The 11,806-nt window shown below is 43.2% G+C and overlaps 4 protein-coding genes across 4 annotated transcripts; 3 read left to right on the plus strand and 1 right to left on the minus strand.

The window, feature by feature from the left end:
• The first annotated feature begins 623 nt into the window (after positions 1-623).
• LOC101161290 (histone H2B 1/2) lies at positions 624-1,063 on the plus strand. Its single transcript, XM_004065492.4, has one exon. The coding sequence runs from the start codon at positions 639-641 to the stop codon at positions 1,011-1,013; it is 375 nt and encodes a 124-aa protein (XP_004065540.1). The 5' UTR covers positions 624-638; the 3' UTR covers positions 1,014-1,063.
• Positions 1,064-2,803: 1,740 nt separating this feature from the next.
• LOC101165618 (histone H3) lies at positions 2,804-3,334 on the minus strand. Its single transcript, XM_011475568.3, has one exon. It carries the CDS (start codon positions 3,290-3,292, stop codon positions 2,882-2,884), a length of 411 nt encoding a protein of 136 aa, XP_011473870.1. The 5' UTR covers positions 3,293-3,334; the 3' UTR covers positions 2,804-2,881.
• A 291-nt stretch (positions 3,335-3,625) lies between these two features.
• On the plus strand, positions 3,626-4,087 carry LOC101161532 (histone H2A-like). Its single transcript, XM_004065493.4, has one exon. The coding sequence runs from the start codon at positions 3,643-3,645 to the stop codon at positions 4,027-4,029; it is 387 nt and encodes a 128-aa protein (XP_004065541.1). The 5' UTR covers positions 3,626-3,642; the 3' UTR covers positions 4,030-4,087.
• Positions 4,088-4,193: 106 nt separating this feature from the next.
• LOC101165865 lies at positions 4,194-9,922 on the plus strand. Its single transcript, XM_004065588.4, has 2 exons — positions 4,194-5,333; positions 6,973-9,922. The coding sequence occupies exons 1-2, from the start codon at positions 5,315-5,317 to the stop codon at positions 8,466-8,468; spliced, it is 1,515 nt and encodes a 504-aa protein (XP_004065636.1). The 5' UTR covers positions 4,194-5,314; the 3' UTR covers positions 8,469-9,922.
• Positions 9,923-11,806: the final 1,884 nt, after the last annotated feature.

Here is an 11,806-nt window from a genome sequence, read left to right on the forward strand (position 1 = left end):
CAGAACAGAGTTGTACAAAAACCCGTTAGACTTGACATTTACAGTTTTACCAGAAAATATATAACAAGTTAACCACCTCGTGGCTGCCTGTCACTTCGGAGGTCTTTGATGAATTACCAGTCTGTATGCAACTTCTCACAGCTGGTTGACTCCTTTTCCAAGCTGCCTTTTTGCATGGATCTTGGTTCAAAGTCTATTATGATGTGAGAATAAACTCCTCAGCCCAATATCAAATCCCGCGAGTTCTCAGGATCTCTGGCGTTATTAGCGTTATACACAACTTCATAAAAGATTGCAATTTAACTTAGTACTACACAGCATGAAATCAAATAAAACACAATTTACACATTTTAATAACACAATTTTCAACCAAAGGTATTTCTTCCTTTAAACCAAAAATTAACTAATTTTGTAACCTTTTCAGTGACACAGTCATCCACTAGCACATTTAATGATTTGGGACTTGCTGAAATACGCCCATTTCACTGCGACTTGTAGAAATGACCACGCTGCAACGACACAGCGGCTCAGCCAATCATAAACGGGGAACGACACAGTATCATTTACACACAGTTTGTATATAGTCAGCCTCTGTTCTATAAGCGGCCTCATCTTCGTTCAGACACTGAACTGTAATCATGCCTGAACCCGCCAAGTCTGCCCCCAAAAAGGGCTCCAAGAAAGCCGTGACCAAGACCGCCGGCAAAGGAGGCAAGAAGAAGAGAAAGACCAGGAAGGAGAGCTACGCCATCTACGTGTACAAGGTGCTGAAGCAGGTCCACCCCGACACCGGCATCTCCTCCAAGGCCATGAGCATCATGAACTCGTTCGTCAACGACATTTTCGAGCGCATCGCCTCCGAGGCGTCTCGTCTGGCTCACTACAACAAGCGCTCCACCATCACCTCCAGGGAGATCCAGACCGCCGTGCGCCTCCTGCTGCCCGGGGAGCTGGCCAAGCACGCCGTGTCCGAGGGCACCAAGGCCGTCACCAAGTACACCAGCTCCAAGTAAACGGACCCATGTGATCCACACAAACCAACGGCTCTTTTCAGAGCCACACACCTGATCTGAAGAGCTGAGATTTCATAGTAAGACTACTGTGATTGATATCTGCTTGAGGGAAAGTAATTGTCAATGCAGATTTGTGGCATCAAATGTGTTTTCATGTCACGAACTGTAGTTCTCACAAAACCTCTGCTACAATTTCAGTACAAGGAGGAAACCAATTTGTCAATGATGACAGAAAAGGAGAACCTTGATGAATTTATACACAAAAAATATTGTAATCTGAATTCAATAATTTGGAAAAATTACATAGCTTCAGGTTTGTCATGTGATTCCAATGACTTACTATTCGAAAATGCATGGAGTATATTTCAGGACAATTTTCTTTCGAGAAGATCAAATTCAATTTAATAATGGCCTAATATTACAATAGTCCTCTCAATAAGCTTCAAAATAAGTAAGCATGAAACTATTCTAAACGCATCAATCCATTCTTTGTAAAGATGCCAGGAATAATGAGATTGAACTTCAGTTAAATTGTCCAAATGCAGATCTTCAGAGAGGGCAAATCTGGTTCTGAAATAAAACCAGAACATAGCTTGGTTTCACTTTTAACGTTAAGTCAAAGAAACCGGGTAAAAAAACAAAACAAGTAAACATTTTAATTGTTTTGAATATCAATTATCTGAAGATGCTCAGATTTTCTTTTGTAGTCAGGATGGATGGGATCAGGAATTAAGACATCAGAGGAACAGCACATCAGAGGTTTTGGAGATAAAGTCAGATGACAGAAAGTTTGGACACGTCCAAAGGAAGAGGATGCTGCTGCCAGGTTGGAGGCCTAAAGCAGTGCTTCTCAAATAGTGGGGCAATTGTCCAGTGCGCTAATTTAACGTGGGGGCGGTGAAGACAGCAGCTCTGCTTGGAAAAAATCTGCGCAGAGTTTGTAGCAGCCTGAAACTGTGAATCCCTGTCCCTGCAGCTGCAGCGTTCCCGTCTGGGAAACAGGAAAACAACTGCACTTCATGACATCAGAAATAAACAATCATTTAGAAAAAAAATCAGCACAATGTTTTTATCTATTTCTTCAGACTATAAACGTTAAATATATTGGTGCTGGTGTATTCGTGTTTCAGATCAATTTACATTTTATATTTATTGATTTATTTTTCTCAGCATCAAATGGTTCAGTTGGTCAAAATGTTTCTAGTTTAACCCTTGTGCTGTCTTAGATGACCCTATCCTTCCATTGAGGTTTTCTCCCTACCATGACAAAGGTGGATAAAGGTGGAAAGATTTCATGTAATCCATGAAAACCAGTGAAGATCACAAATCATTGAAGAAAAAAAGGTTCAGAGCGCTGTCTAGTGGGTCTAGATGACCCACCACCAATGGTGAAGTGCCAAGGATAGCACAAGGGTCAAATAAAGAATTACAGATTGTTTTTATTTCAGGCACACAATTTTTATAGATACCAACTTCATATACTGTCACTGCTGGAGTATGTGTGTGGGATGGGGGTCAGGGAAACAATTATTTTCCCTAGGGGGGGCCTGGCAAAAAATTGAGAAGCACTGGTCTAAAGGAAGACCAAAGAGGTTTGTGGATGCATGAAGGGATTTGCTGTTAGAAGTTTTACAGTAAAAGTTTACTTTTGACAGATCATTTTATTTGAAAGGTAAACAATATATACTTAAAATGTTAGTTCTATATAGATAGGAGACAGTGACATTTGATGAAGAATTGGACATGGAGTCCAGAGACCCCAAATCAAATATGATTTTACAAATTTAAATTAAATATGTGGATGAAATGCTCTGCAGATGTGTTGGTGGCTCTTAAAAGAGCCGTTGTGTTGTTTCAGCTGCGGGTGTCTAAGCTCTCTCTCCTCGGATGCGGCGGGCCAGCTGGATGTCTTTGGGCATGATGGTGACCCTCTTGGCGTGGATGGCGCACAGGTTGGTGTCCTCGAAGAGCCCCACCAGGTAAGCCTCGCTGGCCTCCTGCAGAGCCATGACAGCAGAGCTCTGGAAGCGCAGGTCGGTCTTGAAGTCCTGAGCGATTTCTCTCACCAGCCGCTGGAAGGGCAGTTTGCGGATCAGCAGCTCGGTGGATTTCTGGTAGCGACGGATCTCACGGAGAGCCACGGTACCGGGACGGTAACGGTGAGGCTTCTTCACTCCTCCGGTGGCCGGGGCGCTCTTACGGGCAGCCTTGGTGGCCAGCTGCTTCCTCGGAGCTTTGCCTCCGGTAGATTTACGGGCGGTCTGCTTGGTTCTGGCCATTTTACTGACTCGTCTGTCTTTACAGAATCAACTGTTACAGCAGCGGAGTCTCGCTGCTCTTAAAGCCGCCAGAAACTGACGCAGCTTCAAAGATCTGGATCCTGATTGGACAGCAGCTCCTCCTGCACATCAACGAGGGGCCTCGCGCCCGAATGAAAGCCGCTGATTGGACCCAGATCCGTTCAAAAAGACCGCTGATTTTCAGAGCGGACTCCTCCTGCCACTCTGCTGGAAGCCTGTCCTCTGATTGGTCTGGCAGGAAACCGACCCGCACTCGCGACCGTATAAAGCAGGCAGAGCGACACTGTGGCTCATTTTCTCTTGTTTAAACTCAGAAAGGAAACCGAAACATGTCTGGACGCGGAAAGACCGGCGGAAAAGCCCGTGCCAAGGCAAAGACCCGCTCCTCCCGCGCTGGTCTGCAGTTCCCCGTGGGTCGTGTCCACAGACTGCTGCGCAAAGGCAACTATGCGGAGCGTGTGGGAGCCGGAGCCCCCGTGTACCTGGCCGCCGTGCTGGAGTATCTGACCGCTGAGATCCTGGAGCTGGCCGGAAACGCCGCCCGCGACAACAAGAAGACCAGGATCATCCCCCGTCACCTGCAGCTGGCTGTCCGCAACGACGAGGAGCTCAACAAGCTGCTGGGCGGAGTCACCATCGCTCAGGGCGGCGTGCTGCCCAACATCCAGGCGGTTCTGCTGCCCAAGAAGACCGAGAAGCCCGCCAAGACCAAGTAGATCTCTCATGATCCACCAACAACACAACGGCTCTTTTAAGAGCCACACACTTACAACCGAAGAGCTTTGCTTCTCTAAACAAAAGGTGGATTTAATTTTTTTATTTTTATAATGCTCCAACTGAGAAAACACCAATCTATATTGCTGTTGACTTATAAGTGAAATAATCCATTTTACAAACTTCCAATCAAATGTAAAACAATTGACCCAAACATTAATTTGAAAATAGACTTCTTTCAGCATTCAACCATCAATTTATGTTTGTCAACTAGTTGTCTTTCTAGTTTTCAAAGGCAGGAACCTAAAAATGTGCTGAATGTACAACTCTCAATGAAATGACATAACCCAAATGTTGTTCTAGTTTGCCAGTAGTAGTGAAACAGTTCATTATTAATCTTCTGATGTACTTCTCCACTTAGTTTCCCTTGCATTTTCATCTGCATTGTCTCGGACTACCCTCCAGCAGACCTAAAATGTGTTTCTTAGGTTAAATGGAGACTTTAAATGGTTCTGAACCGGTTCTGTGATGAACTGTCCAGGTGAACTCTTCACCTGTCGGCAGCTGGTTGGCTCCAGCAAACCTGTCTTGGAACAAGGAGGTACGGAAATTAAATGAAATTCTAAGATGTATGTTCTTATTGGCTGATCATGTGTTATTAATACACACATGTGGAAGATCTAAAGTCATCTTGAACCAGGAAATGATTCCCAGTGACTGTTTTTAACAACATTATTGCAGATCTGAGGAAGTGAAGAGCTATAACAATACAGAATGGACGCTCACTCTCTTGGCATGTTTTAAATATTTGAAACTATTTGTTTGCATGTATTTGAAAAGTATGCATCTATGAAATGGGATTTTTCTTTATCTAAAGTGCAATCACCTGGCTTAATGCACATTTTTACTGTTAACACTTGTATTTTGATTCAAACTCAAAGTTCTTTAAAAATCATAAGAGGGAATCATCTGTTAACCACTGTCATCACTGAAACTGAAAAACAAAAAACACTTTTTTTAATAGTAAATCAAATCTTGAATGGATTCTAGAAAGGCTCAGCGAGTTGGAGACCTGTGTTGCAGAGATCCTGCAGATAAGAAGGCGCCTCTGGAGGGAGGAAACACAGGATGAACCAGCATGGGGGGTGTTGGATGTGGGCCGTCACAGAGAAACAAAAAAGCAGTTTCAGTCACACTGTGTTCTGAACGGCAGCTGTCAGAGACTTCAGGAGCCTGAAGAAATAAATCCAGAAGTTTCCTCACAGGGGCAGCTAAGCTGTGGACAACATGAAGCAAAAGAATCCCGGTAAGACTCTGAAAACGTTTTAAATCCAGTTATCCCTCCTCTTAGTCACCATGGAGGATTCATGACTCTACCTAACAATGTCACACATTAGTCTTCTTCATAAGTGATGTTTTCTCTGTTTTGGGGATTTAATGTTTTCAAATCAATTCTTTTCCAGCTTCACGTTTTCTGTGACACACTGCTGTAGGCAGATATACATCGTGGCAGCACGCTGCTGGTTAAACCCGACTAACCGGTCGGTTGGCAGCGTGACTCTGCAGGTGCATCACCCGTTGCCTGAGGCGATTCAGAGCAGTTTAGTATAGAGGAACACAAATCAACTCATTTCAACCCCCCGTTTGTAACGTTTTAAATCAAACCTCAATATTAGTTTCATTTGTGATTTGAACTTTTTCTAAATTAAATTATGAATTTTCAAATTCCAGATGGAGGAACGTTTAGTTTAGTTTCACCTGGATGTGCCTTTGTAAGCATTTTTCTTTCTGTTTAAACATCTTTTAAAAACTGATTAATAACTACATTACCCAGAGTTCAGTTCATCTCTGTATTTTTTTCTTCTGATCTTGTTTATGCTCTAAAACATTATTTTAACAATATTGATCCAAAAAACCTCATCTCAGCCTAATCTTTGTGTCATTGATCAAAAGCCATAACCAGGTAGAGTTTATGGGAGTTTATGGGGGGGTCCTTCTGGAAGAGGGAACACCAACGAGATGGTGGTTTGTACTTTGGTTCTTATTTCAGGTTTTCTGAAACCTAAACTTTTTCCCGGCATATTTCAACTGTTCAAAAATGGGTTCAGATTAAGAAAAGGAACAGCAGTCAGTCAAACTCTGTGTCCTTCAGGTTGTGTTGAGGACCTCAAGCTTTTTTGTTTTGTACACAGACGTCTGCAGGGGGTTTTCTACTGTTTCCGCCTTAGATGATGAAGAAACGGTAGCTCCTTTTTACTGCAAAATACAACAAATACTAAATAAATGAACACATTTAAAATGACAAAGAATGAAAAACTGAATAATCAGAAATCCCGCTGAACATTAAATTCTGACCCATCGGTCAACAGACTGAACATCCAGGACATTAAATAAACTTTGAGTCTTAACCGTCTTCAGTTTGGCTTATTTGGAACTGAACTGCCTCCATTTTGAATTGATTTGGTTTCTGCTATTAAAGACATTTTGTTACTTTAAAGTTGTTAATTTATTGGTTGAAGTATCTTAAACTAATAAATGTATTGGTTTAATTATAGATTATTGTTTAATTGAGAGACAATTTTGACCAAATTACAATCTAAGTCTTTGTTAAAATGAGGACTTTTTAAAAAGGTTTTCTTTGCACAACAGCAAACTCCTAAAGTAACTTTTTGATCAGGTTAACTAACATTAACGCTGCTTTTATTTTTTACCTGCTCAGTCAATAAAATGGTAACCAAATGTTGATTTATCAATGTTACACAAAGATGAATAGAAATACACAATCAAATAAATAGGAAAAATAGCCATCCATTATCCAATAAAAGTCTTAACTTCTAAGTTGTCACGAGTAAGTCTGTCTCTGAATTGTGGTTTAAACTGATATTTAGAGAGAAGATGTTCAAAAGCAGCAAATGATCAAACTGAATGTGTTTTTTCTGTTTTAGGAGATGTGAACAAGCTAAAGGAGGCGGTCCTGGGGTTTGCTTTGGGAGCGTTAGGAGGCTGCATACTGGGAGTCACTGAAGATCCAGTAGACCGGATCCTCCTGGTGTTGACCGCAGAAGGTCCACTGACTCCTGTGATGCAGGAAGTGGTGACGGTGGGTCCTCTGGGTCTCGGCACTCTCTTGGGCGCCGCAGCGCTGACGACAGCGATGACGTCGGTTATAGTCGGTGTGATTCTGGCTGCAGTGGTGGCTTCAGTGTTTGTGGGCCTGAAAAACTGCGGGGCCTCCCTCACACCGTCTGCCGGATTATGGGTATCTGTGGGGATCGCCGGTGCCTTTGGAACCACATTAAGTGGAGCTACCTTTGGGGCCACTGTTGAATGGATTGTAAATAGGTACAGCATGGTTGGACTGTTTTGGACTTTGAGCCTTTTTACAGTCCTCAAACCTCCTCTTAGCTTTCTGTTCAAGATCCTCTGGAGTCAAGGAGAAGCATGCTCTAGTCTGGGGTCAGAGGTCAGTTCCAGGGAAAGGGAGCAGATTGAGATGGCTGAGTGGCAGCAGAGACAACGGGCGGCAGTGCAGATAGAGCAGAGGATCCTGACTCTGGAGAAAGGAGGCGGCATCAACGCAATGGATTACAGCAAAACACAAGCCTATGAGCAAAGGGAAAGGCAGGAGCTGGAGAGGAGGAAGATGGAGAAGGAAGAAGCTGAGATGCAGCAGAGAACCATCCAAGACTGGATCAACACCGTGGTGGTCAAGCATGTTGACTTTCTGGCTTTTTCTGGAATACCCATGACAGTAGTTGCCATAGTAACTTCAGGGTTTGGCATGTTTGGTTATGGAGACCACCAGGCCGTGCTTATAGCACTTTTGGCTTTAGTTGCAGTCATCGCGTACTTTCTTCTAAGGTCCTCCAACTTCAAGTTTTGGATGCTGGTTGGATGTATGGGGATGTTAGCAACCTTTGTCATCGCCATGCTCACTCTGCAGGCTGGGCAGGCGGCTCTGATGGACGCCAAGAAGATGAGAGCAGCGGGGCGGAGCCAAAGCAGAGAGAACATTACCAGCAGAATAAACCTCCAGTCGTCTCTGGAAGCTCTGAATGCAGCCTTCTTTGTGGCCAAACTGTGTCAGTTGGGTTTGGGGGCTACAGTTGGGGGGGCCCTGGTGAGGCAAGGAGCTGGGGAGGCTAAAGTCATAGCAGGGGCAGCATCACTGGCCGGAAGTTTACTAACGGGACAAGTAGTTTTGGCCCCAGCTCTGAGTGAGGGGGCGGGGGCTGGAGCGCTGCTGGGGGTGGTTGCTACAGCTGGGGTGTCTGTTGGGGGGGTGGTGGCTGCAGCTGGAAGGTCCTCCTCTTGGTGGGGAACTCTGGCAACAATGGGAGGATTGGTTTTAGGGGCTTTGGCTTTGGGAAAATGGCACGCCGTTAATATTGGACTGCAGGTGCCCGTGGTTTTTGTCTTTGCGATGATCAATCCATTCTAGGAGAAGACTGCCAAGTCTGTTTCTCCTCAGATGTTCAATTCCTGAACTAAAACGTAAAGGAAGTGACAGCAGTCAAGAGTAGAGGGCAAGAGTTAAGGTAATCTGACTCATCGAGGCTCTTCAGAAGAATATTCATGTAAACAAATAGTTACTGATGAGTAATTTTCTTTGAGCTATCATCTACATTTATTTATTTATTTGAGATTAAGGAAAAAAATACATCAACAATTCTGCTCAGTAGAACAGATTCGGGGATTCTGAAATGACTTTGTCAATTATTTCATGAATATATGTCGACAATATGAGATTGACATGAACTGAATGGCTGAAGAAATTTACTATGGTTCTATTTAATACACACAAACGCATACAAAAACAAATCATGATGATATTTTAACACTTTATAAGTAATTGAGAAAATTTACTTAGTATTATACTTTATATTCTAAAGCCCTTTTGCACTTAAATCATATGTGTCTTATAGGGTTGGGGTGAAATGGTTTTGGGTTTCTTTCCCCCCCCAATAAATCATAAAATTTCCATTTCTTGATTTCACAATGGAGTTTTTGGCTGTTTCCAATTTTACTTTCTGAAGTAGTTGAATGAAAACCAAAAATGTATTTTTCAGTAAATTGGAGGTTTGCTGCAACATTTACTTCCTGGTGAAGGAATATATATTTGTTGTCTTCATTGTATTACATTTTTCTGTCTCACTGAAGTTTAGTTTTATTAGTGTGTGTTGTTTCCGTCCTTTGAACTTTGAAGGTACATCCTTAAGTTGCATATGTGAGAAGGTTTTGACTTCAGCTCCAAGCTCATCCCCCTGCTGTAGGTCTGACATGGACCATAAATTAACCATCTCTGGAACTGATTCAATCTGTGGGAACCGCTTCAGGTGCCAGTTCACATGTGGAGAACAAAGCTTTATGACCGACTGCCTGCGGTGAAAGTTCCTGCCGCCTTTAGTGGACCACATGGGGAGCAGAGACCAGATGCTGTGATTCCAAGTATGGACTGAAGGAAGTAGGCGGCCTCCTCTGTCAGCCAATCCGAGCGGCCAGAGGCGCTTCGGCCGCCATCATGCTTCCGGGGGAGGAGATCCTGACCACATGTTTAAAAGTCTGCACTCAAGGAAGTTCTTTTGTTCTCAGACAGCCTCTTGTAATTCGGAATGTAACTTCTTACGTTTTGCAGGCATTGGATTTGGGAACTCAGATGATCTGTTTTATTTTGTTTCAGTGCTCTTTGTTAGGGACAATAAAAATTCTTAATTTTATTCCGTACGCATTTTCTGGTCATTCTCCCGACTTAAGAACACGCATGGAAGAAATCTCAAAGCGACAGATTTTTTCCTACACTGGTTTGTGTCAGATTTAGTCTTCATCCAGAACTAACAGCAGGTGGCTGCAATGTGGAATCTGGGCTGTGAGTAGCATTTTGTGAATGGAGAACCAACCAGACATTGTAGTGGTGGATTGTCACCGGCTGGCCTTTGAGCAGTGGGAGTGTAGGAAGTTCTCAGTCTTCTTTCTCTTTCGGCTTTTCCCATCAGGGGTCGCCACAGCGAATCATCCTTTTCCACCTCACTCTATCATGGACATCTTGTACCCTAACATTAGCCAACTTCATGTCCTCTGTTAAGACATCCATGTATCTCCTCTTTGGCCGTCCTCTTGCCCTCCTGCCAGGCAGCTCCATCTCCAACATCCTTCTACCAATATATCCACTATCCCTCCTCTGAACATGTCCAAACCATCTCAGTCTGGCTTCTCTGACTTTGTCGCTAACACAGGCAACATGAGCCGTCCCTCTGATGTACTCGTTCCTTATCCTGTCTAACCTGGTCACTCCTAAGGAGAACCTCAACATCTTCATCTCTGCTACCTCCATCTCAGCCTCTTGTCTCTGTCTCACTGCTACCGTCTCTAACCCATAGAGCAGAGCTGGTCTCACCACTGTCTTGTACACCTTTCCTTTGAGTCTTGCTGGCACTCTTCTGTCACACAACACTCCTGACACTTTCCTCCACCCGCTCCAACCTGCCTGCACTCGCATGTGTTGGAAAAATAAATATCTTTATTAATTTAACATGACCACTGAGAACTGTAGGAAGTTCTCCGTGGTCAGGTTAAATTAATAAAGATATTTATTTTTCCAACACATTCACAAACGCAAGGGGGTGCTCGCCACTTCTTCTTCTTGTGATTTTATTGGCGGGAGGCACTAACGTGAAGGTGCATTACCGCCACCTACTGTGTTGGAGTGTGGGTCAGAGTGAGGATTACCTAACCAAGTTTAACTAAAAGAAAAGAAAAAAAAAACTAAATTCTCCTCAATAACCTAGTTCTTTTCAAAAAAACTATAATTGCACCATTTAAATTCTCCTCCCCTCCCAGCAGCTTCTTTAAAGTCAGTTGTTCACCCTCTATCATCTGTACCCTACTTTCCAGTTGTCGTCTTTCCTCCCTATACAGTTCACACTGACATAGAACATGCTCCACTGACTCTTCCCCCTTTCCCGCACTCACACAAACCAGTTGGATGTTTCCCTATCAGATGCAATGTATTATTTAAACCAGTGTATCCCATCCTCAACCGTGATATTATGCAGCGATCTCTGGTGTCTACTCTGACATTCATACCTCTCCCTACTTTGTCCTGAAAACTAAATAAATGTCGACCTTTCCTCTCCCTTTCCCATTGTGTCTGCCATTCTTCCATAATACGCCTCCTAATAATTGCCCTAATTCCCATTCTACCTAATGGAATTTCTATCTCTATTCCCCGTTTCAATGCCCTTTTTGCCAGGAAGTCAGCCATTTCATTTCCCTCCACCCCCCTATGGGCTGGTACCCACATAAATCTAATGTTTATTTTCAAATTTGCAAATTTGCCAACCTGATCAAACTCTCATAAATTTCATATAATATATCTGATCTGCTCTCAGAATAGTATGACTTCAGAGATATCAAAGCTGACAATGAATCCGAACAAATCATACCATCCCCAATTCTGTTCTGTTCTAGCCAGTGTAAACTATATGATATTGCCAACATTTCAACTGCAAAAACTGAAAGATCCTTTGACGTCTTACCTCCAACATATTTGTCCAATGTAGGGAAAGAAAAACCAGTTCTCATTGTTTCAGGGTCTTTAGATCCATCTGTACATATTAAGCATGGACTGTGTCTAATCTGTCTGCTGTTATCTCATCCCAGTTTCCCTTCCCTTTTCTATCCTCCATTGTTCTATGGAGATACAAATCCACTTGTGCAGTTGGAAAAATCCAGAAAGGAGTGGTCGGGTGTAAAAACGTCTTAACTAAGGGGGGCTCGCCA

This window comes from Oryzias latipes, chromosome 1, assembly GCF_002234675.1.
Source record: "Oryzias latipes chromosome 1, ASM223467v1".
NCBI classification, from domain to species: Eukaryota; Metazoa; Chordata; class Actinopteri; order Beloniformes; family Adrianichthyidae; genus Oryzias; species Oryzias latipes.